The sequence below is a fragment of the Pseudonaja textilis genome, chromosome 8 (assembly GCF_049901715.1).
Source record: "Pseudonaja textilis isolate UNSWEBS1 chromosome 8, rPseTex1.2, whole genome shotgun sequence".
Lineage (NCBI taxonomy): Eukaryota > Metazoa > Chordata > Lepidosauria > Squamata > Elapidae > Pseudonaja > Pseudonaja textilis.
Genome location: NC_141997.1, coordinates 28,653,546 through 28,681,274, shown reverse-complemented (window position 1 = coordinate 28,681,274; position 27,729 = coordinate 28,653,546). Strand labels below are relative to the sequence as shown.

Genomic DNA, 27,729 nt, shown 5'->3' with positions numbered 1-27,729 from the left:
ACAATGCTCCTTCTACTGCGAGTGTGGTACTTAAGGACAACAGCCAAGAGACTAGTTCGGATTCCTCACTTCCTTAGCCATTTCCAAGCCCGGCATAATACAAATATTATTAAGCACCGTAGAAACAAGAGATCAATTGGGCGGCCTAACAGCCGAGGAGTTTCCCTCCTTTGTAAGCATTACTTAACTTACTACCCCCTCCCCCATTTAATTACTCATCAGTTACAACCTTCGCTCTTTCACGTACAGTATTATCATTCTCATTCATCCCAAACAGGGAGGCGGGAACAGAGACTCTTTAAGTTAGTTGTTGAAGGGAGTTGGTGGAGGTTGTCGTTGTCCGAATCACAAGGGTCAGGACCGTAAAGCGAAGCATCGGATGGGGGTGGGGTGGGGAGCTGGGTAACAAGAGCTGGGGAAAAGCCAGAGAAAATGGGGACCGAGCAGGAGAGAAAGCCGGCTTCGCGGCGGAGGGAGAAGCCGGCTCCGCGGCCATCAGCGAGGGAGAGAAAACCTCCATGGGGATCGATCTGTGGGTGGGAGAGAGGGCGTCTGAACCGGGGATCGGAGCCGAGAATGGGCGAAAGAGAGCAACCAGGCGCCGGCGAAGAAGACTCGGCCGGAGTTTAGCGGGAAGCGCAGTTGGCTTCTTCTCCTCCCCGCCCCCCCGAACTGGGTTCTAGTTCCCGGCCAACGGCTGTAACGGCCGCCGGCTTGGCCGGAGCACGTGGGCCCGGCGGAGGCCCTCCGCGACGCGGCCACTGCTGACAGGCAAAGGCCAGGAGCGAAAACCTCGTGCGCGGCGGGGCCGGAGGAGAGGACGGGCGTAAGGGGGAGCCGCGCGAGTCGCTCACCTCGGCTTGTTTGCGGACGACGTTGTCCGGACTAAGCAGGTTGCCGAGAAGGAGGTAGAACTGCTGCTGTTCCTGCTCCGCTGCCGCCGCCATGGCTGCCAGAGAGAGAGGGGCCAGCCGGGCGGGGAGGAGGAAGAAGGGGACGCGAGGCCGCGCACCGACCACAGGAAGGCGGAGCCGCCGCCACTGCCGAGCTCTTGGGAACCTCTCCCCTCCCTCCCGGCCAGACAAACCACTCCTGCCGGCGCCGGAATGCCGCGCGCTCATTGGCTGCCTTATGGCGGGCGTGAGCTGCAATTGGGCGGCGAGAGCAGGGGCTTTATGATTGGGCGGGAACGACCCATTGTGACGTCACTTCCCTTTCTCCTCTGGTTACTCCAACGCTTTTTTTCCCCACTACCTAGGGGTCGCTTCGGCCCGGGCTAGTATTAAGAAGAGGCGGGGGGGCGGGTTTGCTGGGATAGACCCGCTCTTGGTGGCGGGAAAAACGCCGGCCGGGAAGGAAGCCAGTTCGGTTAATGGAAGCAGGCGGGTTGCGCGCCCGCGGGGGGGGTTCCCCAGGGCAGCCAGAAGAGGCTCTCTGGCGCAGTTCGAGTACTGTTTCGCTACTTTTCTCCCGGGACCCTGATAAAGCCTGGCTCGACCCGTTTGGCCGAAATGGTGACCCGGGTTGCCGCTTCCCTCATTGCACGAGTCCTTCGAAAGGATGAAGCGGGTCAGGCGCCTCTTTGCTATGGAGGGGATTCTGTGCCAAGGCTGACCTTTCCCGAACGGCTCTGCCCGGGATGAGTTGAGCGTCCGACCGTATCTGAAAGAACCACTGCCTGGCTTCGTCATCGCCGCTTTCATATCTCGGAAGCAGGCAAAAGAAGAAATGCAAATCCTGGGTGTTTGAACTAATTTTGTCAACCTTTTTGTTTGTTGCTTATCTGAGTTTCTGTCTGAGCCAATCTTTCTGAATGGATTACCAAACCCTACTCTGATTCTAGTTTTTGTTTAACCTTAGCATCCCACTCTCCAATGGTAAAGGAATGGGGAGAAGGAATGCACATGTTTACTGGGAAGTAGTTCAGGCGTTCATAACAGCTTGCTAGCCTGATCTTAAAAAATTAAGTGGGACAAAGCTGGTAACATTTGAATGGGAAAGCCAGAAAACGCTAGTTTCGGAAGAACTGGGGGTGGGGTGGGGAGCAGGAAAAGGAAGCAACAAATTACATTACGTCGTGTTTTTGCTTTTAAAAAAAAAATCGCCTTGGATCTCTACCCTTATTTTTAAGTAATTCTGAGCGCGTCTGTCGTGTGTAGACTCAGAATTTATGCCAGCTGCTTTTTGATCCTAGTTTCTCAGCAAAATTCTTCCAATGTTAAGGGACAGCAGAAGGGAAAAAAAATGAAGAAATGACATTTCTGCGGTTGCAAAAACGAGAGAAGCGCTCCTTGCGTGTTTCTCTCGTCCTGATGCTCTCACAGCCTCTGTAAGAACTACATCTCCCAGCGGGCAGCGCAGTCTATTTGTGACGTAATAACATGGCGCTGTCTGGGTGAGCGGCGCTTTACGTTCTTCCCTGTATCTTCTAGGTTCCCGGATGGATTCGGCCGACTTTTTTTCACGTTTTATTTTATTTTCCCACTCAAGAGCTTATCTTCGCTTTACACCAATTAAGGTTCGTCGTTCTTTTCGCCCTGCGTTGCAGCAAGTCCCTTTTATTAGAAGTTACGCCCATGTGAATTCTGGTTTCGGTGTCGGAAGTTTGATAGGCAGCAGGAGCGATTACACAACGACCATAATGGCTTTACGGAGTTGTAGGAAAAAGTAAAAAATAAAATAAAATCCCTGCGTCCCGGAGAAGATTGCATTGGGGAATTTGTCTTAGGAGATCTAAAGCACAGAGGAGAAATGCAAAATGCAAAGCAGGTTAAGGGTTTGTATCTGCGCAGTTAAGGCAAGGCACTTAAAAGAATTGGAGTTGGGATTGGATTTCCTCTTCAAAGCGAAGACATTTGATAGCATTTCCAAGACTACCAGAAAAATTGTCTTACCAACGCTTTAATGGCACCAGATCTCTTATTTGTCCTTACGAGGAAAAATCCTTTTAAATAATTCAGACCAGTGCTAATTCAGGATTAATTAAAAATATATACTTCAAACCCTTAAACAATCTTGTAATTTGATTAGGACTTTTTCTGCTTGTCAGCTGCCATCTTGCTGAGGAAATGGAGCAAGAATGAATTATTTTAGTAAAACTGCAGAATAATATTTTACGAAGTTATTTATAATATATTTATTTTACACAGTTTTACGTGTGAATACTAATGTTGATTAGGTAATGTAGCACCTGAGGTGGATATGTATTGTAGTTGATGCAAGGATTATTTCTATTTTAAAAAAACTGATTTAAAGCAATATTCATAATTGGTTGAATTAAATCAAAATATATATGAAGAAAGCAATACTTTATAAGTATTATTCCTTTTCTTGTAAGGTTTAACTATTGATTTATTGGTTTATAGGTAATGATGTGAGGCAGGGTGTTGCTTTTTCTTGACCAGTTTTCTTTTCATTTTATCTAAGTACTATTGTTTTCACATATTTTTAGTAGAAAAACTGACATTTTAATAAATAAACTATTGTTTAAAGTTCCTGTTCAGATAAATCAGGCCTTCCCTAATTGTGCAGTTACCTGTAGGTTTCTTAACTCTGTCATTATTCAACATGGCTAATTGGGGAGGAAACAATTTCTTTGGAAGGCACAAGTTTGGAAAAAACTTGAGTTAAATATTTTTAAATTGTCTAGCAAGATTGCAGTTCTGCAGTAAGCTAATAGATACAATGTTATGATTGGCATATTTAATATATAAGCAATTATCCATATTTTATTGCTTTCAACAGATTTTACTTTCATTATATTACTTAACGAACAATGGGAGTTCATGGGCTTTGGAAGTTACTAGAATGCTCAGGAAGACCTATAAACCCAGAAACGTTGGAAGGAAAAATTCTTGCTGTTGGTATCCTTTAAAAAATGAGCTTCCTTAAGAATGTTTTAATAGATTTCATATATAATTGCTGATTTTCTCCAGTCAATAAATATTGAACGCCAATATTTTATTTTCAGTCTTGTTAAATTTACCTGATATATCGGTTTTACAGTCTTAGGAAAATTAATAAAATGTGCTTCGTAAAATGCTGATTATGTAAGCGTGAATGATTGGTATGTTTAAACAGATCAATGCTTCTTTGTATATGTCACTTTTCTGTTGTCTTCCTTTAAATGCTTTCTTAAGATATTAGTATTTGGTTGAATCAAGCTATTAAAGGAGCAAGAGACCGTCATGGGAATTCCATCCATAATGCTCATCTCCTCATATTGTTTCGCCGGCTTTGCAAGCTGCTCTTCTTTCGGATCCGCCCCATTTTTGTTTTTGACGGAGAAGCTCCTCTGTTGAAGAGGCAAACTTTGGTATGTAAGCCATACCTATCCCGCTCACAATTCCATTGAAATTGGAATTACTAAGTTCAATACATGTTACTTTCAGATAAGCAAATTTAGGGAAACCAAGGATTAGAGAATTTAGCAACTGTGGCAAGAATAGAATAAAGGAATAGGAGAGACTGGAATTAAAATCCTGTTTTCTTTATGATTCAGACTGTTGTATTTAATCCCTCTGACTTGCTTTTGAAACTAATGGTCTGATTTTGGGATAACTTGATTTGTATTTACCACAACAAAATGTGGGCGGTATATTTAAAAACAATGAGTACCCAAAGTGGAAACTGGAAGGACGAATTTTGTAAACAAAACAGAATTTGTAAACAAAATTTTGTAAGGACAAATTTGATAAACAAAGCAAAAGAAATTTTTAGGCAAAGAAAAGAAACACAACATGGCGACATTCTGTAGAGGAGCATCTTGTATCCCTCACCAGCTGGGAATCTTATCCTTTTTAAACTGTTGCCCAAATTATTTCATCTAAAGCATAGTATTATTCCTAAGTTAGCAGAAGCTCAACTTTAGAAGGAGTCCAAGAAATTATGTAGTGTTCCTTTACCATTACTCATATTTTTAGTTAAGTGCATTTATTACAGAGGCTTCTTACTTATCAATTAATAATTGCTACTGAGAGAGCGGTAGCAAAACAAAAGCCTCCTTGTCAGTGACTGGCTTTGGCAAGCCACTTATTTATTATATTTATATGCTGCCCATCTAGAAAGAAGAAAGAACATTCCCAAATTAGGCTACATCAGAAGATGCAGGGTGGGGCAGAGGGATAGACGTTCTTGAAGGCTTTCTTTTAGAAAATTAAGGCCTTACTTGGCTAGGCTGTGCAAGAGAATACGGAAGAAAAGCCATTTGAAGCAGGGACGCATAGAAAGACCAGTAATTTCAAATTTCAGACCAATACAGTTGTCTTCCACAGTCACAGTCAGCAGTCTAAGGAATACTTTAAAAAGAAAGGCATTTGTCAATCTACTGTCTTCACTGAAATGAGAATTAAATTTAGGAAAATAATCACAGCAAATTTAGCTTCATTGGGCTTTGCTGCTGCTTCTAACAGCAGTTACACTAGGTATGGAATAAGGTCATGCCCTCATTCAGATGAGCCACCACTAATTGTGGGCTTTTCCTCTGAGCAATTTCCAATCCAGTGGGGTTTGCACTAATCCCTTCCAGTAATTACAACATTTGTGTATCATTAAGAATCGGTAGCTAAATATCCCTTTTTCTGTAGACTCTTCTCAATCCGTTTCCTTTTTTGTGCGGTAATTCCGAGGACAAGAATTGCCTTTTCTTGATCTCCAAGTTGCTGGAGCAGCCATGATAGCAACAAGGTGAGAGACAAATAAAGGCTTTAATAAAAGTAATGACTACAAAGTATTTTACTCAATGTATTGCAGGCTAAACGTAAGCAGCAAAAAGAAGCTGCAGTCACAGATTCAAAGAAAACTAAGGAGAAGCTTTTGAAAACCTTCCTGAAACGTCAAGCGATCAAGGCTGCTTTATCAGGAAAGAGGCAAGAACAGCCTTATTTATAAACCTCTGTTTATAAATGCCTATGGGGAACTTTCAATTTTTAAGTATTTTGGTTTCCCTAACATGAAATATCCTTATATTCCCAGCAATTCTGAATTTCCTAGTCTTGCAGAGGTGAGAAGGAAAGAGGTGGATGACATTTATGTGCTCCCTGCCTTACAAGAAGATAAAAAAGACAGGTGAGTGAAACAAGTTTAAAAAAAAATAGATTATTATGTAAACAGTAAGAAGCAATATAATCTAAAATACTCTTTCATTTTATGTGGACAAATTTTGTCATTTATTAAATTAGTTCTGTTTTTTTGAAATGACCTAGCTCAGAAGAGGAAGATGAAAAAGAGTGGGAAGAAAGGATGACCCAGAAAAAAATATTGCAAGTAAGGCCCCTATGTATTTTATATTACATTGCAATCCTTTCAAAACAAATGGGTAGTAATAATAATGGTGATATCAGTGGTTACTGGCATATTGGGTGCCATACCAAAAGATCTTGAACAGGACTTAGAAAATCTGCATATCAGGCAAATTTCCATCTGTCATTTATAAATGGCCACACTGTTTGGATCTGCAGATACATTATGCTGATACATTATGTCATCCTAGGTTCTTTGGAAGAAGTCAGTGTGCGTGAAGGCCAACACCAACTAAAGACCTGCAGCTGTGACCTCACATTGTATATATAGTAATAAAACTACACTAAATTGTTTTTCCCCAAAAAACTTTCATTAACCGATTGAAATGTCAAATACAGTCTAAGCAACTGGCTTGGTGTGATCAACATAATATTAAAAGTTATTGCATTTATTTGCTGCCCAACTCCCTGTGATTCATAAGGATCAAGAAGTCCGTATGCTGCACTGAAAAACACTAGACCACTTTACATGGCACAGTAAGCTAGAACTTTGAATAACTTCTTCCCATGGTTTGTTCAATTTTGGTTTAGAACTAGGAACCATGGGTCCTCTAATACGCCAGAATTTGAAGCTACAGTTTCTCTGAATTTGGTTGTTTGCACTTCATATAGTGCTAGATCTATGAGCTGTGAATGATTTCAGTGGGATTCTCTCAGATGGCTCAAAAATTGGTTCCAAATTGTTGTCTTTAATGACAGGATACATATTAAATATGTTGAGGAACTAATGGTTGGTTACATTTACTTAGTTAAAATGAATATACAGGTAGTCCTCAACTTACAACCATAATTGAGGCTGAAATTTCTGTTTGTTGTTGTTAAGTGAGTTTGGCCTCATTTTACAGACTTTATTGCCACAATTGTTAAGTGATTCATTGCAATGTGAAGTTGGTAACATGTTTGTTAAGTGAATCTGGATTCCCCATTGACTTTGCTTGTCAGAAGGTTGCAAAAGGTGATCATATCACCTCGAGATGTTAAATACATGCCAGTTGCTAAGCATCTGGATTTTGATCACATGATCAAAGATGCTGCAATGGTCATAAGTGTGAAAAACATTCATAAGTTCACTATTTTCAATGCTGTTGTAACTTTGAACAGTCACTAAACAAATGGTTGTAAGTTGAAGACTATCTGTAGATTTGTCCCTAGCATACTCATTTTTGAAGCAGAGCTCTTGGCTTGTAAAAGACTGTATGATGTAAGTTAGAAGATTACATATTTTAAAAGCAGTGGAACTGGTACAGATTTTAGCATGAGATCATTGGAAACTCATTCTAGACAGAGCAGACAATACTGGTCTAGTTGAAATAGAGGCTTAACCCTCACAGGCTTGTGATGCTGTCTGAAATTTAATAAAAAATACTTTATTTCTATTTTGGAAAATGTCCCAAAGTTCAGTTCATTGTGCTGCAGGATTCGGGCAACAGCACACATAAATGGAGAAGAATTTTAAGTAGGAAACTTCTGCATAAACTTTTGGACCTATAAAATACTGGGTTTCTTAAAAACTAACTTTCATAATGCAATTAATAAGGATAGGATAGTGTAACAAAAAGGGATTAAGCTGCAAATCAGGAGGAACAAGGTTTTGATGCTGACTCTAATCACTTCATTAATCATGTTTGCTATAATTATATTTTTTTGTCCAATCTACTCTAGCATTTTGCTTTCCCACTATGGTCAACCAAGTGTTTCTGGGAAATTCATAGGGGAAGATTTGTGAGGACAATAGTCACTTTCCTGCATTATTTCTAGAAACTGATATGTCAAAGCATATTAACAGATCCTTGTGATAACAAGCTAGGTCTCTTGGCTTTCCTTCCTTAGATATACAAGAGGACCCTATATTTCATATGTACTTTCATCTTGTGGTCTGTGGCATGGCATCAGAGATGCCCTATAGTTTGTCTTTTTTTTAAAATAAAATTTTATTTGGGTTTTCACACATGCAAAATACAAATAAAACATCTTTTTTGAAAATAGCATGGTCCCAGGTTGAACTTCTTTATACAGACACAAAACTCAATTTCATGCTCCTTTTTGTGTTCTATTCCATATCTTATACTATTCTACATTTTGTATATAGTTTTCCCCCTCTTTTAATTTTCTCAATTTTATTTTGATTATCTCATCTCAATTCAAATCATTATATTTATACTTTTGTCTGTTCTGTTTCAATTTCATATTATCTTTTCTCAATAAATAAATTTTCTCCTGTAGTTACTAATTGGAGTATGACACCTTTATATCTTTTAATTACATCCATTCAACTCTTATTTAAACTTCAATAAATACCTTAAGGTTATGACCTTCAATGTAATACATAATACATAACTTCCAATCAAATTCTGCTTGGTACATTCTTATAATACACACTATATTCTTTAAAAAAAAGATTATAAATATATGTAATTATAAACCCTCATTCCAATCCAATTCAGTTCTATCATTAATAATTAAAATCTTAACATCTTTAACATTTCTTTTCAATTAAATATCATACTTCCTTAAAGACACATATAATCTCCATAATTAATTTTTCCCTTATTTCTCTTCACATGTGTTTTGTAAATAATTAAATATTCATTTTGTTACATTTATTTATTGACAAGCATTCTACTGAATTACGATAGCTATTTTATCAAACATTTTAATCATACATTGTTTCATATTTTCTAAAATTATTTTTGTTTCTAATATAACAATACTATCTTATGTACCTTTGCAGAATCCCTTTTTCCATTAAATTTTCACCCATTATCTCTAAATAGGCCCTGTTTCTCTATATTTTGTTTCTGTCCCTTATAACTTCTTTTCCTTTCTTTCTTCCCTCTCTTCTTCTCCCTCCCCTTTTTACCCGCTTGTCTCTAATTCTCTCTTCTGCTTTTCCCTGTTGCTTTCTGATTTTATACTTATTTTTCACTCTATTTTTTGTTTCTTTTGCTGTTTGACCCGGTCAACCAAAACTTTCTTTTATTATCTTCCTCCTGCATATTCTTTTCCGGTCAAGTTCACCTTTGTGGTGACCATTTCTGATCACCGCTACAACCACCTTTGGGAAAGGGAGTAATGGCCAGCTGTGGAGGAAAGATGCGGCTCTCCTCAACCCTGCAGACAGTCTCCCCCTTCTTCACCACCTCTATGGGGTGGCTTAGCCCCGAAACCACCCAGCTCGGGGCGCTCCAGCAGCGAGCACGGATCAAAGCCTCGCAGAAACGAGGTTTCGGTCTGTCGCCGAAGAAGCTCAAACCAGAAGTTCATAGTTTGTCTGATTTTTCCTCCTCTTATAATAATAAAAAACAGTCTTAGAAGGGTAAATTTTGTCTCAGACTTTAAGGAAAACACAAGGGGCAGATTTGTTCTTTAATCTGAAAACATCCCAATTCAGTGTTGTCTTCCCCCCCCCACCCCCCAATATACCAGAGGTGTACTTTGGACATTATTGACAAAAGTTGATACTGGATGGACTCTTTTTCTAATGCTGATCCACTAACTTCCTAATGTGTGTTTACAACGTTCTGCTACTTGTTTCAGAAAACCATCTTCAATCAGTGTAAAGGAGGTTTGGTTAATCCTTTTTATGCTTCTTGCCTAACCTACGTGCGTATCTTATGTCTCTCATTTTACAAAATGTTTTTGTGCTCCTCTTTCCTCCTTTCCAAAGAAAGAATTGCTTGAAAACCCTCGTTCTGTAGATGTTGAATCCGACGATTTCTTGAGCTTGCCTCCTGAAATAAAACACGAGATCCTGACCGACATGAAGGAATTCACTAAACGAAGAAGAACATTATTTGAAGCCATGCCTGAGGTATTGGACAGACTTTCCTTTGCCTTTTCAAGCAGAAGGGTGCCTTGTATCTTTGTTAAGTAATAACATTGAAAATACTTAGGTAATAATATTGAGTGTAGCGGTCTTAATAGTATTTCAGTAGTAGGACGTTCATACGATGACTACTTAAACAAGGATACCTTGGGAAATAGGATATTTGTTATCATTTATAATCCCTGGATAGTTTGAATGACAATTTACAGTAAGTGAAGTTTCCTTTTAGGCAGATTTTATTATTTGTGCACTTAACTGCTAGCTTTGTACTTATCTATAGATTCTTGTTACATTTTTATCTTGGCTGTTTCGAAAAACAATAAAAGCAGGTGACCTAGTATAAACAGTTAAAATACCAATTGTAAAAGTAATAGCAAAAGTAAAGTTTTGGTGTTTCCCTGGTGAGTTGTTTTTCAGATAGGTAGATTAGATAACTGGATGGATGGAGACATACATACGTATAAACATACACACACACACACACACACACACACACACACACATACACACACAAGAGAATATCTAGCTCAGGGTTGAACTGTAGAGTTCTTGGTGTTCTCTGAGCTTGGTTGTTTGTTTGCAGACATTTCATTCCCAACTAGGCAACATCATTATGCCCAACTTATGAATAATGACAGCACTGATGATACCCTCACTCTCATACATCCAAACGTACACAAGCATGAATTATGTGTCTGCATATTTCATTTAACCATCTAAACCAGGGGTCTCCAACCTTGGCAACTTGAAGCCTGGCGGACTTCAACTCCCAGAATTCCCCAGCCAGCTGGCTGGGGAATTCTGGGAGTTGAAGTCCGCCAGGCTTCAAGTTGCCAAGGTTGGAGACCCCTGATCTAAACTATGACCCCTGAGGTCAAACCAATGAACCTACCTCATAAAAGCAATGAAACTTGCCCAATCTGTTATGGTTGGGAGAACAGACGGCTCTTCAGTGCCTTACTAAAGGCTAACAGGCCGCCTGGATTTCCAAAGGGATACTGTTCTATACGGCATGTGCTTTCATAGAGAATGCAACCTTCTTTGCTCTCTGGCTGCAGGGTCTCCAGCCAGGGGCTTAGTATAGGTAGTCCTTGAGTTACAATAGTTCATTTAGTGACAGTTCACTAAATGTTTCACACTTATAGCCATTGCAGCATCCTTCTGGTCACATGATCAGAATTCAAATGCTTGGCAAATGGTTCATATTTATGACTGCTGCAGTATGCTGGATCATGTGATCAGCTTTGGAGACCTTTTGACAAGCAAAATCAATGAGGAATCCAGATTCACTTAACAACTGTGTTACTAACATAACAAATGCATTGATTCACTTAACAACGATGGCAAGAAAAGTCATAAAATGGGGCAAACTCATTTAACAAATGTTTCACTTAACAACATACATTTTGGACTCAGTTGTGGTAGTAACCCGAGGGCTACCTGTATGACACTATGGTAAGGACTTGTCATATACGAGGAAGAACTATTCCTACTCATGTTCAAATATTTCAAAGTCAGTAGATGTGCTTTCATGTTAAGTTCATCCTACCAATACACAAAATGTTGGTACTGTTAAAAAACAAATTAAAGTCCTTAGAGGAAATTTTTAAAGCGATGTTGCTTTTGCCCCTAGAAATCCTTTTTGTTGCAAACCCTGTTTTTGTCAATATATCTTTTCTACAAATATAGGATGTCTAGTTCTTTCAGACCGTCATTTAATTCCAGTATTTCTTTTAAGGAATCCAATGACTTCTCCCAGTATCAGCTCAAGGGTTTGCTTAAGAAAAGCAGCTTAAATCGACACATAGAAAAAGTGCAGAAGGAGATGAATGAACAACACTCTGGCCAAATCCAGCATCAGTATGAAGAAGATGGAGGTTTCTTGAGAGAATTGGAAACCAGGAGGGTTGTATCTGAAGATACCTCTCATTACATCCTCTTAAAAGGTATCATGGGAATGCTCCGGATTCAGAGTACGATTGAGACTTCCACGATAGCTGATTACTGTAGCTTAGTTTCAAGTAATGTTTTTTAAAAAATTGCATTTGAATTTTATTCTTTTAACATTTGAATCAAATTCCTTTGTTTATGCCTTTTCTCTTTCAGGTACCCAGTCCAAAGGAAATACTTCTAGTTGTGTGACATCTGCAATCCATTCTTCTGCAATGCCGAAAGATTTAAAACCTAGCAAAAATATTGCCGGTAACGACATGCAAGTTAAGCCAGTTTCATGTGACCTTTCAGTGGAATCAACCAGTAGTACTCGTGAAACGCCCCCATCTCCCAGAACGATGCTTGCTATCCAGGCTGCTATATTGGGAAGTGATTCAGAAGATGAGTTGGAAGATGGAAACAAGAACCACCTTAATTTAGACAAGTGTGAGTCCACATCCAGCGTAGACAGCGGTAACATGTCTCCACGAACAATCAAGGCTATTCAACAGGCATTATGTGAGGAAGAGGAGGAGGAGGAGGAGATTATCACAGCACCATTTATCAATAGGACTAATATTACTCAAGGAGAAAGAATGTCCAGGAAGGACCATCTTGCTAACAGTTCAGATGAAGAAGGAGCAGTTCCTGAAGATAAGAATGAAAAACAACTTTTACCAGTACAGAAATTGGAAGGTGGAAATATTAAAAAAAGCCCATGCATTCCTGCTGTGCAAAAAAGACTTTTGTCTGGGGCAGGAAATGAAGAAAAAAATGTGGAAACAGGGATTTCTCAAATAGATGGAAGTCCTGGACAACGTCAGAGTCCAAACAACAGCATAAAGCAGCCAGAAATATCTTTGTCTCCAATTCCATCAGTTGGCTCAAGTCATTCAGGTTTTGCAGAGTTAGCCCAAACTGGAAAACTTCAGTGTTTAAAGGAATTGGCTGGCCATTCAGAAAAAAGTGTACCCTGTACACAGAATGAATTTTTGTTTGCTTTAGATACCCCTAAACTTGAAGAGTGCGTGGAACATCAACAGTCTGAAGAAAGTGATTCTGATGGTACGTCGGTTTTAATGTAACATTAGATTACTGGAATAATTTTAAAAGTATATAAAAGTACATGTCAGAAAGTAAGAAATTATATGAACCTTACTGATAAATTGGCTTGTGAATATGCATGTCCAGGTAATTCAGAGATTTTCATCTGTTCAGTTTAGGAAGGCATGCATTTTTTTCATTTTTTAAAGTTGGCTATTTAAAGTTATGCTATTTTTTAACATTGAAAAATTTTTTAGTTTCATGAAAAAAAGTAAAGCTGATTTAAAAGTACAGATAGAAAAGATGTGCATATTGTAACCGTAGCCAAAGTTTATTAACTAAGTAGTGGTAAAATGAAAAAAATATTGTGGCAAGCAATAGCTAGAGGGCATCTAATGTAATGCCACAAAACCGGTTATACACCATTGTCATGGTACGTAATATATAATGCAATATATTTGCAGGTAGTTTCATTGAAGTAGAGACTGAACCAAATGGTGAACAAGATCGAACATCTGAGTCATCACTTGCCTCCATTGAAGAGGAGGTTGGAGCGGTGTCTGAAGCTTCATTGGAAATGAGAGAGGGGAGTGAGGACACTACGGAGAATAAATCAGAAAGTGGTGAAGATGCAGAGCTGACTATGCAACAAAATGCTGGAATGGAAAGCACAGAGAAAGCTGAAATTAATGAATGGCAGAATATTAGTATGGTAATTATTTTGCAACTATCTGTATTTGTGGAATAACAGGCCAGAACTGTGAGCTGTGAACCATTTTTATTCTGGGAACTTTGTGGAGTCACATGGAAATAAGGAAGAATGAGATGACTGAAATTTGTAGGGATAATTTTTTCCTGTAATCGTGAGCATCGGAAAAGGTGTGTGTGTTTATGGATTTAAAGTTGAAAATTCTGGATTCTGTTGGTGGGAGCTCACCTAATGTAATATTACTACCTGTGACATATCTCCCCTAGATTTAATTTTTATGTGGTCCTTTGGCAGGAAGTGAGAGAATTGGTTTCTAATTATATCTATCTATAAGAGGCTTAAATGAAGACAGTTAACAGACCTCAGTACTTTAGATTTAACAATGTTTTGATTTGTATTTTTGTAGGAGGATTTGGAGGTCTTGGAAACAAACTTGTCTGTTGAGCAAACAGCACTTCAAGCTCAGAAACAGCAGCAGGAACGTACGGCTGCCACTGTGACAGGACAGATGTTCTTAGAGAGTCAGGTTTGTGTTTATGATTGTGTCTATTTCATTTGTTCTCAACGGGTGATGGAGACGACCTTTTTTTTTTGCAATAATTTTTTAATTTTTTGTTACAACCAAAGTATCATTGGGTGAACAGTGTGATTCCGTAGTGTCTTACATTTTGATACAACTATGACAATATTCCTCTTGTTTAATATAGTTGAAAATCTTTTAAAAATTGATATTAATACATATATTTTGTTAAATTATCAATCTTGATTATTCTATATTGGAGTATGTTATTTTTTGTGTCAATCTCTATAGTCTTAATCTCACTCCTTTTACTTCCAATTATATATTAATAATCATATTTGCAGTGTTTACCAGATTACATAGTTCTAATAACAATTCACACATTTATATTAAATTATAGTTTTCCATTGTTTATCCCCTTTTTAGTTTCTAAATATGCCACTATTATATTTCAAAAAAATTCCCCCTTCTAGTGACATTTTAATATAAATACAATAGTATTCATCATATTTACATTTAACAGGATGTGCAATTCTAATAATACAGTTTTTATTAAATTATAGCCTTTCATTTTCTTATACAATACCTCACAATATTATTTTTATGTCAATCAAACTCCATATGTCATTCCTTTTCCTACAATAGCATGTTAATATTCTTATTTATTACCTTTAGCAGTTATATATATTAACTACTAATACACATTTCTATAAAATCATACTCTCCTTTTCTTTTTTTTAACCATCATCTCTCACTTGCGTTAAAGAGAGACGGTCTATTATATAGAGGAGGAAAATGAGAATATTGATTTGGCAAGAGTGTCTAGAGAAATCTGTATTTTAGATGGGGAATGAAGTACCCGAGCAGTGTGAAAATATTGAGAAAATATTCATAGTAGCATTGTAGTGTCTCTCAATCATCCAGGTCATGGTTGTCCCAAAGTTGCCTTTTCTGTTCAGAACTGAACTGGAAGGACCGCTTTGGTGGGAAAATGACAGAGACTTGAAGGGAGCCTTGGTCATCCCCTGGGCACAGGTGATGCACTGGCTAATCCTTTTAACCTGAAAGGGGTTTCCCTCATAGGGGTTTCCAATACAAATGTAGCAGTAGAAGCAAAATGTTTTAAAAGGAAAAAGTCCAGTTGCCTTTTGGAAAAAAACACCTTTGGGACGTAGTAGCATTAGATTTTTCCCATGTCCAGTTTTCCCTTTTAAGATGGAATTTGTGTCCAATTCATTTTGCAAATTGTATTTAGTAGTAATAGGTTCAGAGACTCAAGAATTCAATCTCTTAATTCTATAAATTGTGTTTGGTTTTCAATCTAGAGATCAGTTCCATTCCTCATATTGGACAACTAATCTTCCTGTTTAAAAAAAACAAATAGGAAGAGAGAAAACTCAAGAAGTGGACATTTAGCCATCTTTCTTACGTTTCCAGATTTCTCAGATAAACATTAAGCATCAATTTGAAATAGTTGATGCTACTTTTTAATGTTGGGGAAGAATAGTATATCCTTATCTGATAGAAAATCCAGTATCGACACAGTTAAAATGAGAATTGGGAAATATTTGAATTCCTAATGATATGAGTTATCTTCAATGAAATCCATCAAAACAATATTTCAAATTTAAATGTGCTTTGTTTATATCTTATCCTTCTTTGTGTTAAAGAAAATAAAATGTGATGATGGAATAGAGAATTTTAGAAATAAAAATAGGCATATATCACGATTCTGTGAAGCAGTACTAATAACAAATGCTGACTTTATTGTCATTTGTAGAGAGTCACAGTTATTTATTTTGGGGGAGGGGTATATCTTCGAGTCAGTGATGACTCTTGGAAACTGTATGGACAAGTCTGCATTTCAGTGCACAAGATTTCAGAAGTAGTTTGCCATTATTTCCTTGCTAGAGAGTGACTGGCTCAAAGTCAATCAGCTGGCTGTATGCTTAAGGTAGGATTAGAACTCACAGTCTCCTGATTTCTAATGTGATGTCTTAATCACTACACCGAGCTGGCTTTTTATTTTTTACTTGGTGCCAATTTTAATAATAATTACTCCTAGGTGTCTACATTAATCAGGAATGTTACAAATTAATTGTTTTTTAAATTGTTCCTGTAATTCATGATCAGTGCTAATTAACATAGCATATGTTATATAGAAGTTAACTTCTAATCCTGTCACTGAATAAAATAAATTTCAAATTGCAGCTAGCTTATGAAAATATATTATCTGCCCATTATATTTTATTGTTGACGCTTTGTTTTTTCTGATAGTCTGCGCTAGAAATTTTAAAATAAGATGAAGCAAAATAAAAGAACGGGAGTCTTTATTGCTCTTACTCATCTGAACAAAATATATGCCTCTGATCCATATATGCTAATTATTGCTTGTTCTAGTCAATGAATCTGACTAATTGTAAAAATAATGTCCAAATCTTGCTTTGAAGAACAATTTTAAAGATGTATCTTCTACAAGTCCATTCATCTCCATGAAATTAGCACATGTGATGGATGAACCGACCCTTAGCAGATTTCACCACCAACTAATTTTGGAACTGTTTTTCCTGCTTGTTCACAGGAACTTCTGCGCCTGTTTGGCATTCCGTACATCGAGGCTCCAATGGAAGCAGAAGCTCAGTGTGCTGCCTTGGATCTTACTGATCAAACTTCTGGGACAATCACAGATGACAGTGATATCTGGTTGTTTGGGGGACGTCATGTGTACAAAAACTTCTTCAATCAAAGCAAGTACGTCGAATATTATCAGTATGTGGATTTCCAAAATCAGCTAGGTAATTCATTATATGAAATCTTGAATCTTGGCTTCTTTTATTTTTTTCCAAAGATATAACTTAATTTCAGTTGTGAACTCGCACGCCCATCACATGATTCCCTTTTGAGATAAACAACTTTAAACGAAAGGGAGATTACGAGGAAGAAATAGAAAATCAAAGGAATTGAATCATGAGATAAGGAAAAAGAAGAGGCTAAATCTAGTTTATGCCAAACTAATAATTATTTCTTTCTATACCATTCTGCCTTGCAAAAAAAATTTGCTGCCATTTTATCTGTACACTTTGTCATACATTCCATTTTATTCTTTAGATTATTATTTCTCTCTATTTGATGATCTTATCAGCTCCATTTCAACACAACTTTTTAAAAATCTGTCCTTCCCTGTTGACTTATTAATGCTTCTTCCATTTACTTTGGGATTTGGCCATTATTCACTCTGTATGATCAAACAGCTTCAACATACTATTTTAAAGTGATCCCTCACTTTTATATTCAGTCTTCAAGATCAGCACCCATTTATTCTTACAGAATCACAGAATAACACCTCTCCTTGGTTTACTCTAAATATTTCTAAAGCATGCTATTCCTACTTCGCTTAATTTACTTGTATGTTTCTGCTGACATTCCCAATGCTAAATTCCATGTAACAAAATGGATGTAAGCCTGTCCTGCTTCCCCCAACAATTTTTCATTGGGTGGGTGTGCTCCAGATTTCCCTTTTTAAACATTATGGCTTATAGAACATGTACCTTTTAAACATTATGGGACCTAGGACATGAGCATAGGATTTATAGTATAGCTCTTTCTCCCCTCGCTTCAGGTATTTAGGTCCAGTTGACTAGAGTCCTCTTTTAGTTGACTAGTTATCCCCCATTGGTCATCATTTCATATTTTCTAAATTGGGTTGTTCTTGCTAACATTGCATGATTAGCTTCCTTTGTTTATTGTTTGTTTTTGTTGTATTCTGCCTCGAGATAACCTTGTTTGAATCCCTGAAATAAATAAAACAAATGCTTGTTTTCTGATACATTATAAACTTGCAGATGATCATTTCCTTTTTTCTCCCTTAGGCTTGGATCGAAACAAGTTGATTAATCTGGCCTACCTCCTGGGCAGTGACTACACCGAGGGCATCCCTAATGTTGGCTATGTAACTGCAATGGAGATTTTGAATGAGTTCCCTGGACGAGGACTAGAGCCTCTCTTGAAACTCATGTAGGCAGTTTTCATCATGGAACTTTCATTTTTCATTTCTAAAGCCTAAATCAGATTTTTTTTAAATGTGCTTCTTTTTTTTTTCTCTTCATTTTCAGGGAATGGTGGGCTGAGGCTCAAAAGAATAAGAAAATACGTCCCAATCCATATGATACTAAAGTGAAGAAAAAACTGCGGCACATAGAAATTGCTGCTGGTTTCCCAAATCTTTCTGTGGCGGAAGCTTATTTGCATCCTGTGGTGGATGAGTCAAAGGCATCCTTTGCTTGGGGAAGACCTAATGTGGAACAAATTAGAGAATATCCTTTGCACTGTTTCTTCCCTTAACAAGCACATAAAAGGAATGATATTATAATGCAAATGTTTGCATAGGTGAACTGTGCTTCAGTATGATAGTTTCTTGTTTCCTTCTTTGAGTGGAAGAATTCTAAATTCTATAGCTAGTAAATTACTTTATCTGGCTAGAGCAAATTTAATTTTCCTGAATACTAATTAGTAGACTTCCTTATTTATTATTTGTCTTTTGTTTGGTAGATGCAGTCTCTACCCTAGTATAAATAAAATTAAGAAGTCAGCATATTAAATCCTGTATTTGGTTTTTACTGGTTTTAAAAAAAGTGATTGTTGTTTACTTGCCTGGTGTACCTGTCAGCACAAAATAATTCGGGAATACAGTTTTTGCATGTGAAAAGTAAGTTCAAAATTAGCAAAAGGACTTCAAATTGTCTAATTCAGACACATCTTTAGAAATGTTTCCGGAGTGGTTGCTTCTTACTGGTCCTTAACTGTTTGCATATTTTGTCAAAGTCATTTTGGATGGACTAAGTTAAAAACTGATGAAGTTCTCTTTCCTGTTCTCAAACAACTGAATATTCAACAGGTATTACTAAAATGAAACCTTTTCTTTGTCTTGGTGGATTTGAAGTCTCATACTCAGGTTTGCCATAAACTTACAAAAGTGTTTATGTATGTGCAATAATGAATAAAGCTATCCCTTCTACAAAATATATAAGTTATCATACTATATCAACTGTGGAAAAGTAGCTTGTCTGAAAATAAATTTTTAAAAAGCAGATGATTAATTAGAAATTTGGTATAAAAATTGGTTGGATCAGATGAAAATATAATAAAGAAGTTAGCTATGTGTTTCACCATTTCAGAACTGTTACTTTATATACATTCTGAAAAGAGCAGTACCTAACCTTAATACTGAGTAGAGAAAAGTTATATCTAGACCACTTGTTTTCATGGGTCAGTGTCCTGGAATACAGCAGGCTATTTCCCCCAAAATATTCCTGTTTGTTCAGAGATTGAAAGCAACCATAGGGAATGGCAGAATTACTGTTTGAATGCACAGTGTTTATAATCCCAACATTTAGAATTAGTTAGATGAAGGGCTCATTGTCAAAAGACTAGGCTTCAGTCATGGAAGTAGTTGATTAGAAATGGCAAAAAAGATTATAGATGAAGGGAGTCTGATTTTATATATCCCAGACTTGGTTAGGGTGAAATCTAGCCAAATATTATATAGAGAGAAAAAGCACAAAAATATAAGTCTTGACAATTGTATAAGTTGTTGGTTGCCGCTATTTAGCAATCTGCATGGTTTTTTTCTAATAATTTATAATTTTTCCAAGTACACTCTGACAGGAAAGTAAACGTGCAGCCATTAAGAGTTAATATTTTAATGACATCATAGCAATACAAACAACAGCAGGTTGTACTAAATGGTTGCTTATTAAAAGTTGTCTAAATAAGTAGGTTGCTATGCACCTTTGAAAGCAATCTAGCATCAAGCTCTGGGAAAGCTTTTAAAAAGTCGTGTAGGTACTTCTAAGAGCAACTCTCAGCCGGTCTTCTAGATGCTCACAGATTTGTAGATACAAGCCAACAAACAGCAAGCTTAGGAGAAGTTTAATTTACAAGCAATGAACATCCCATCTGGCAAGAACGGCTAATATCTGATCTAGGTTAGTGCTGGGAGCGTCTGCCTTCCAGTGCTATTTATAGTGCACACACGCCCACCTAATCTCAGCTAACTCCTGTGTATCGCCCCATTCAAATTACCCTAATTAACCTTGTCTACCATTATATATGAGCCTATCCCTATCCTTCCTACTCCGCTCTGATTCTCTATCTAGCTCTGACCCCTCTCTAATCCTCAGCTTCCCCCCGCCCCTGGTGTGTGTGTGTGAGAGAGGAAGGCTCTCCTTCATGAGCCCAATCATCCCCAAAGTGCCTGGTGCTAACATTCGCTGCACAGGGAATCCCCGTTGTTACAATGTCAACATCATCTACTCTTAGGGATTCCCTATTTATTCGCCGCCCTTCAGCAGATGTCACAGCATAACATGGAAGATTGGATCTCGTTAGCAATGCTGGCGGGCTCCGTGGTTAATATCGTCATATTCAGAGCCTGACAAACTGTCCGTTGCAGCCTGTAGTGGATCCAAAACATGTACAGGACACGGATAGGTTATTTATTTCAGTGGAATCCTTCTGTACCAACAAAAATGAAATCTAAATGGGGCTACTAAGAGATTAGAGTGGAATATTAGAACATCGGAGCAACCCTAATGGAAGCTGAATATAGAGTTGGGGTGAATTGGCCTGCTTGACCTCCACAAAAAGCCTTTAGATGGCAGAGAATATCTGGCTATCCAAGTGTTGTGAAACTTCATTTCCCAGCACTCGTCACCATTGTCAATGTTAGATGAGGCTGCTGAGAACTGTAGTTGATCTTAAGCTGGAGGGCTAGATAGTCTCTACCTTAAATGTATCAGGACTAGGCAAAGCAACTGGAGTGCCACCTTTGGAAGCCATATTCCACGCTGCCACATAGCCTGAGAAAGTGGGAGGGGGTGATTTCAGTTAAGTAGCTCTAAGTAGACAAAATTCTTTTGTTAGTTCAAGGTCATTGAGTATGGCGCAGGATGAAATAAGGATCTTACTTTGGGACGGATCGTGATTGGGCCAGGTGATATGACGACGACCAAGGGATTTGTAGTTTGGGAAATTGTGGAAAGCCCGAAAACTTTTAGATTTGGGATTCCACAGATGGGCCAGGTGCTATTCTAATAAAGGTACTTTTGAGATACGTTTGTCTCGGAGTTACTGATTGGAATGGAGGTTTGCTGGAACGCTGACATGGAGCTCTGAACAAATATTCTCTTGACAATGATGTGAATTTTGTTGCATGTTTTCTCTGCTGCAAATAGTATTCTCCATCACCCTTACCGAAACTTACAAGGGTACTTTTCTTTCTTTTGTAGACCCAGCTGCGTATTGACTCTTTCTTCAGACTGGCACAACATGAAAAACAAGTCATCAAGAGTCAGAGGGTTCGCCGGGCTGTGACCTGCATGAGGAGAAAAGAGAAGGAAGAAGACGACAGTGAAGTCCAGGAGGCAACTGCTGTTCTAGAAAAAGAATTGAAACAGAAGAAAGGGCAGGCATTCAATAAAGGAAGGGCTGGATGCCAGAAACGAGGAAGCAAACGGAAGAAATGTCTGCCATCTCAGCAACAGAGCGTTCTGTGTGGTGGCTTCGTAGGAGAGGTTCTGCTCTCGGAGGCATCCAGCGAGTCTTCAGCTGGTGATTTGGAGAATGAAGCTTCCAGAAAGCAGAGAAAAGGGGAGAACGCAAAAATGCTCGAAACGAACGTGACAAGTCACAAAACTAGCCTAGAAGTTGCATCTGCGCAAAGTGAAGCCAGGAGTAGCAGCTCCAGTGCAGAGGAAGAAATGCAGATGGTGACAGCCAGGCCAGTGTTTGAGGGCAAAAAAGCAAGAGGCAAAACTTTAAGGAGGAGGTGGAAGAAATAACGCTCGCTGGAAACATATATGGGGCTTTAAAAATTATCTCAATCTTGGCAACTTGAAGATGTATGAACTTCAAGGCTGGCTGGGAAATTCTGGGACTTGAAGTCCATGCAGCATCTTCAAGCTGCTAAGATTAAGAAAGACTACATTATCTTACAAATATTTGCTTCACTAGAAAGATACTATTTTCCACTTTCTTTATCAATCCCCATCTTATATTCAACAGCATGATATGAATTTAGAGAAACCTTTTAATATAGGAAACACCTGTTTTGTATTTCATCTGCTTTTTCTGTGTTGTTAGATGAATGTCAGTATGCTTGGACAGAAAACTGAAATTCAGTTAATGTGAGGAATTCAGTTAATTCAACAAATGTACAAAGCATTTGTTTTATAAAACAAGAAATGAAACCAGTATATATTTTGCACATTTTTGTCTGCAAAAACTCTGTGTGGAATTTCCTTTATATTGGTCAACTGAAGGGAGATGAACTAGATTGATACAGCGGGCTTCCTAATTTTAAATCTAATGTAAACTTTGAGTCTAATCTTTGCTTTTCGTCAATTTATTTATGTTTGATACATTTGTTTAATATCCATTTGTAGCAAGATAAAAATGATCAATTCTCCTCTTTCCATTTAAGTTTCTTTGCACTGCAAAATGCTCACATGGACTACCCTTGCAATTCAATGAACACTTAGATCATAGAATAATGGAAGGGACCTTGGAGGTCATCTAGTCCAACCCCCAGTTCAAGCAGGAGAGTCTATTCCAAATATTAGCCTCTACCTAGGATTGAATTCACAGTTTCCTGATTGTGAGGCAAGAGCTCCACCTCTAGGCCACCGGATCTGCCCTCATGCCTAATTATTTATTATTATTAATTCCCTAATGCACAAAATGATGTTTAATATAAGTGGCATGGCAAGATACGTAGGAAATTAGGCTGTCCCACATATTGCCTACTAATGAACTACAAAAGCTCTGAACAGTAGGTCACTTGTGTCTCTTTTGTTTTTGGGAAGTGTGAAGCTTAATGGCAGATTAGAAGCACCATACATTGAATTCATTTTCATTCTGAAAACCATACAGGTCACAAATCACCTTCAGGTAACTCTCAAAGCTGACAAACTTAACAGAGGCTTTCTTGAGGAGAAAACTAAGCTTTAACCACTAAGAAGATGGTTGTTATGGGATCCAATAGAATAATAGACATTTTGGAATCAAACACTCAAACCAAAAACATAAAATTATGTGCAGATTATGCTGAATTTACAATTATTTATCCAAACAATTCTTAATAAAGCTTAATAGAATATATAGAGCAGTATGATTCATTTTCAGTTGATTGGATTAATAAATACAAGATCCAAATATGGGTATGGAACTTATTTAAAGAAGAAAATCTATAGCGAAAAATAAGGTTTAACATCATTGCTAAAAAGATCATTTATATGGAGATTTATTTAACAAACAATAAAAATTTATTTAATAACAATTACTCAACGTAGAGAAATATAATGCTAAACATTTCAAGTTAGGAAAGGCAGAAACTCTTTGATAGGAAAAATTGCATGGGTAAAAACGCAAATCTTAACTTTTTGATCTAAAAGATCCCAATAAAAATGGATGAAAATATACAGTATTAAATGACTGACAGCAAAAAAAACCAAAAATGTATACATGGCGTAACAAAATACCCAGGATAAAATTTAAAAACAAAATATAAGACTTGAACAAATAAATAGGCTAGTAGCAACAAATCGTAATTTGTATTACCAGGCTAGTTGTGTCAGATAACATTTGATTGTAACATTTGATGGCTGGATTGCTTGTGAGGAAGGAGTAGGAATTTTAAAAGGACTGCACAAATATGTCTGATAGAGGCAGAAAAAAAAGATCAATCTTTTAAAATATGAGATAAATGGAAACATAATCTGTTCTATCTATAATCTGTTCTGCTTGAGCAAAGAGTTGGTCTAAAACAGGCTTGTCCAACCCGCGGCCCAGGGGCCGCATGCGGCCCAGGTTACCTCGTAATGCGGCCCAGTGCCCACCCCAACCTTCGTGCCAGAGCCAGCGAGGAGGAGGAGGAGAGGCAGGCGTGAGGCGGGGCGAGGCAAGCGCCAGGCCAAGCAGCAAAAGAAACGGCAGGCGCCGTAAGAGCGCCACCTCCTGCTGTTGCCGCCGCCGCCACCGCCGCCGCTTCTGCCCCCACCGTCGCCGCCGCTTCGCCGCTTCTGCCCCCGCTGCCGCTTCGGCCCCCACTGCCACTTCTGCCCCCACCGTTGCTGCCACTTCTGCCCCCGCCACCACTGCTGCCACCGCTGCCACCGCTTCTTCCCCCGTCGCCGCTTCTGCCCCCGCCACCACTTCTTCCCCCGCCACCGCTGCCCCTGCGGCAGGGGCAGAAGCGGCGGTGGTGGGGGAAGAAGCGGCGGCGGGGGTGGCAGAGGGGGAAGAAGCGGCGGTGGGGGAAGAAGCGACGGGGGCAGCAGCGGTGGCAGGGGAAAGCTTCTGCCCCTGCCGCTGCTGCTGCTTCTGCCTTCCAGACCTGCCTCATCCAGCCAGGCCATTTGCAGGAGGAGAGGTAGGCGCGAGGCAGGCAAGCTTTCTCCCCCCCCGCCCACAAAATTTGGCCAGAAAATAAACCGTGATAAAAAAACTGTGATAAAAAAACCGTGATAAAAAATAAATAATTTTTAATAATAAATAATAAAAACATCTCACTAACTTCATTTCCAAATAAATTTAACATGTTAACTATGTTTTCTTTGGTTTTTCTGGATGATCAGGTATCGTTACTGTTATTTTATTTTATGTGCGGCCCAAACCAAATTTTCATCTTCTAATGTGGCCCAGGGAAGGTGAAAGGTTGGACACCCCTGGTCTAAAAGATTCCCCAAGGTCCATTCCATTTCTGTTACTCTGTTATCTATTGCCCCTTGCCTTGGTAAAAAATATTTTTATGGAAAATATATAAAGAAATATGAAAAATAAATAAAGAATATAAGGTATAATCATATAACTGCAATCTTATTAATAAAGCAATCTTTCATTGTGTTCCCTTATGAATGACCAGAATAATTTGATTAATTGGTGTCAGATTTTTTTCCTTCCATTCAATCATGTCCTATCCTCAGAGATTGACCAGTCTCTTGGCAAGATTTTTCAAAAGTGATTTGCCAACCCTTCCGAGGGTTGAGAGAAAGTGACTTGCCCAAGGTCACCCAATTCATGCCCAAAGTAGGACTAGAATTCACAGTCTCCCAGTTTCTAGCTTGATGCCTTAGCTACTACAATAATTTCGTTCTCATCAGATGTTTTACTAGTGGTGTATTACTTTAGTGTTGATTATCAGAATAGACAATTCTTAAAATATTCTGGAAATGCTATAGTATATAGGATCATTTTTTCTGTGTGATGTTATGTTGTAAAGTCCAACAGGTGTGGAAAATGATTTATAATAGAATGAAATAAATGCTCCATTCCAGCCTGTCAGCTTTTTGTTAATATTGCTAAACTTTATATTCCCCTATACTGATTTGGGTCTGTACATGCAACAGCTACAAGAATTTTGTATACCTCCAACTGAAAATACAATTTCTTCCATAGAAGAATGAGAAAGCAAATTGTAGGAGTATGTTCCACTGTCAGGTTAACTCTGTCAGTCTATTGTAGCTCTTTTTCAGACGAAGAAAGTTTATTAAAATACATAAACATTTGTGAGTTATAGCTCACGTTATATTCATTGAGTGGCTAAACTGATGGTTGAATTGGGATGAAATAATGTCAATATTAATTTAATGTATAAAAAATAAAGCTGATATAGAATTTACCACCATATAGAAACTGTTTGAATTATAATTCTTACAAATAAGTTCAGATCACATCCAAAGTTTACATTTTCTTTTACATAATATAATTGTATGGTGATCTAAATGTATTGAACATAGATGCTGCCTTTTTTTACTACTAATATATGAAATAGTTATACAGTACGAAGAGAAACTACTAATATAACATTTCAAATTCAAATGAGATATTCCAACATGCAAATTAGATTAATGTTGCTTTGAATTTTAGCTAACTGTAATACTTGTAAATCTCCTTTTAATGTATTTTCTGTTCTTTTTATTCTTTTATTGCTTTCCTTTATTGTACTTAAAAATTATTAAATGAGGAAAAGATAGTAGTTATGATAATGCAGTGATATTTCTCCTTTTTTTATTCTATGGAGTGACATAGAAAAGTGGTTTTAGTTATTGAATGGGCTGTGTTGTGTACCACAAGCAAATAATGGGATGAAGTATTGTCAACTGGCTTTGCTTAACTTTGGTGAACAACACCTGGGAGTAAATTGGATGTGAATTTGGAATATTGTACAGCTTGACTTCCTGCTTCATGACTACAATGAAGTGTTAAAAGATGCACTGGACAGAAACTCTGATTATCTCACAGGATAGAGAGATGCTAACTTTTAGTTGTTTTCCTCCCTATGATCACTAAATGTGATATTTTGATCTGGAGCATTACATAATGTTTGTGTGTCATTTCAGCTTATTTGATATGACAATCTTACTTAACACCCAAAAAGTAAAGAACTTATAATTGACTTCAGGAGGAAGAGAGATGTATATTTACTACTGTACATACATGGTGAGGAGGTGAAGAGGGTTGGTAGTTTTAAATTTCTGGGCACTTATATCTCAGATGACCTCTCATGAACTATGAATGCTAACATGCTTGTGAAGAAGGCACAGAAGAGGCTGTCCTTCCTGATAATGCTCAGGAAGATAAGTCTATCTCAGTATCTACTTCTGTCCTACTACCGCAGCACCATTGAGAGTGACCTGACATATGACATTCTGGCATGGTATGGGAGCAGCTCTAGCAGATAAAAAATCTCTAAAGAGAATCATTAAAACTGCCCAGAATATCATTGGACTCCCGCTACTAGCCCTGGATGACATCTTCACATCTCGCTGTTTGAGGAAGTTGCACAACATTCTCAGTGACTCTTCCCATCCTGCTTACAATCTTTACGAACTTGCCTTCTTGCAGAAGATACAGAACAATTAAAACTCGGACCACATGTTTTCTGACTAGTTTTTATCCCAGAGCTATAATTACACTTAACAATGAACTTACTTAAGGACCACCATTAGTGAGCTATTGGACAGTATTACTTGGTCTGTTGTGTTGATGCTTGTGTGTGTTTAGGAGGCAGGGAATTTTGGTGGGTGTTTGGGGATTGTCATGTATGTGTGCATGTCTGGTCTCTGGGTGTTATATGAATTTCATTGTACGTATGCTGTATATATACATACAGTGACAATAAAGAATTAAATTCAATTCAACAAAAACAGGATTGCCTCTGAGAAGAAGAAGAAAGGGCTAGCAAATTTCTCTGTTCATGTGTCTCCTCTAAGCCCAGATTGGATTATATTAAATTTGGAAGAGAAATGGAGGTAAAAATTGAGTCCATTTTTACCAGCCTTTATAACTTATAGCCAACATGAATCTTGAGGGTGATGGAATTAACACAGCTGGTATACTACAG

At 38.1% G+C, this 27,729-nt stretch overlaps 2 protein-coding genes across 6 annotated transcripts in view; one reads left to right on the top strand and one right to left on the bottom strand.

The window, feature by feature from the left end:
* Positions 1 to 1,070, bottom strand: part of IPO5 (importin 5) — a 29,416-nt gene extending 28,346 nt beyond the window's left edge. Inside the window, exon 1 of the mRNA XM_026708320.2 lies at positions 855 to 1,070. Within this exon, the coding sequence (XP_026564105.1) occupies positions 855 to 947 (93 nt within the window). The 5' untranslated portion in view covers positions 948 to 1,070. The remainder of the gene's footprint in view (positions 1 to 854) is intronic.
* A 180-nt stretch (positions 1,071 to 1,250) lies between these two features.
* Positions 1,251 to 23,835, top strand: ERCC5 (ERCC excision repair 5, endonuclease). Of its 5 annotated transcripts, none has more exons than XM_087938576.1 (16): positions 1,251 to 2,518; positions 3,745 to 3,863; positions 4,140 to 4,315; positions 5,752 to 5,867; positions 5,974 to 6,066; positions 6,204 to 6,264; positions 9,967 to 10,110; positions 11,864 to 12,071; positions 12,232 to 13,122; positions 13,566 to 13,813; positions 14,217 to 14,336; positions 16,912 to 17,125; positions 18,200 to 18,344; positions 18,443 to 18,645; positions 19,142 to 19,224; positions 21,617 to 23,835. In XM_087938576.1, exons 2-16 carry the CDS (start codon positions 3,776 to 3,778, stop codon positions 22,166 to 22,168), a joined length of 3,342 nt encoding a protein of 1,113 aa, XP_087794702.1. In that variant the 5' UTR covers positions 1,251 to 2,518; positions 3,745 to 3,775; the 3' UTR covers positions 22,169 to 23,835. The 5 variants fall into 5 exon arrangements, with proteins under 5 accessions (XP_087794702.1, XP_087794705.1, XP_087794703.1 ...); XM_087938579.1 differs by having other exon boundaries at positions 1,320 to 1,686; XM_087938577.1 differs by having other exon boundaries at positions 2,050 to 2,395.
* The last annotated feature ends 3,894 nt before the right edge of the window (positions 23,836 to 27,729 follow it).

Bases quoted from the DNA above. Each gene is read 5' to 3' on its own strand.
- ERCC5 (XM_087938576.1), top strand. From the start codon at position 3,776: ATGGGAGTTCATGGGCTTTGGAAGTTACTAGAATGCTCAGGAAGACCT. The intron at 14,337-16,911 runs GTTTGTGTTTAT...GCTTGTTCACAG, and splicing joins AGATGTTCTTAGAGAGTCAG to GAACTTCTGCGCCTGTTTGG. The intron at 17,126-18,199 runs GTAATTCATTAT...TTTCTCCCTTAG, and splicing joins GGATTTCCAAAATCAGCTAG to GCTTGGATCGAAACAAGTTG.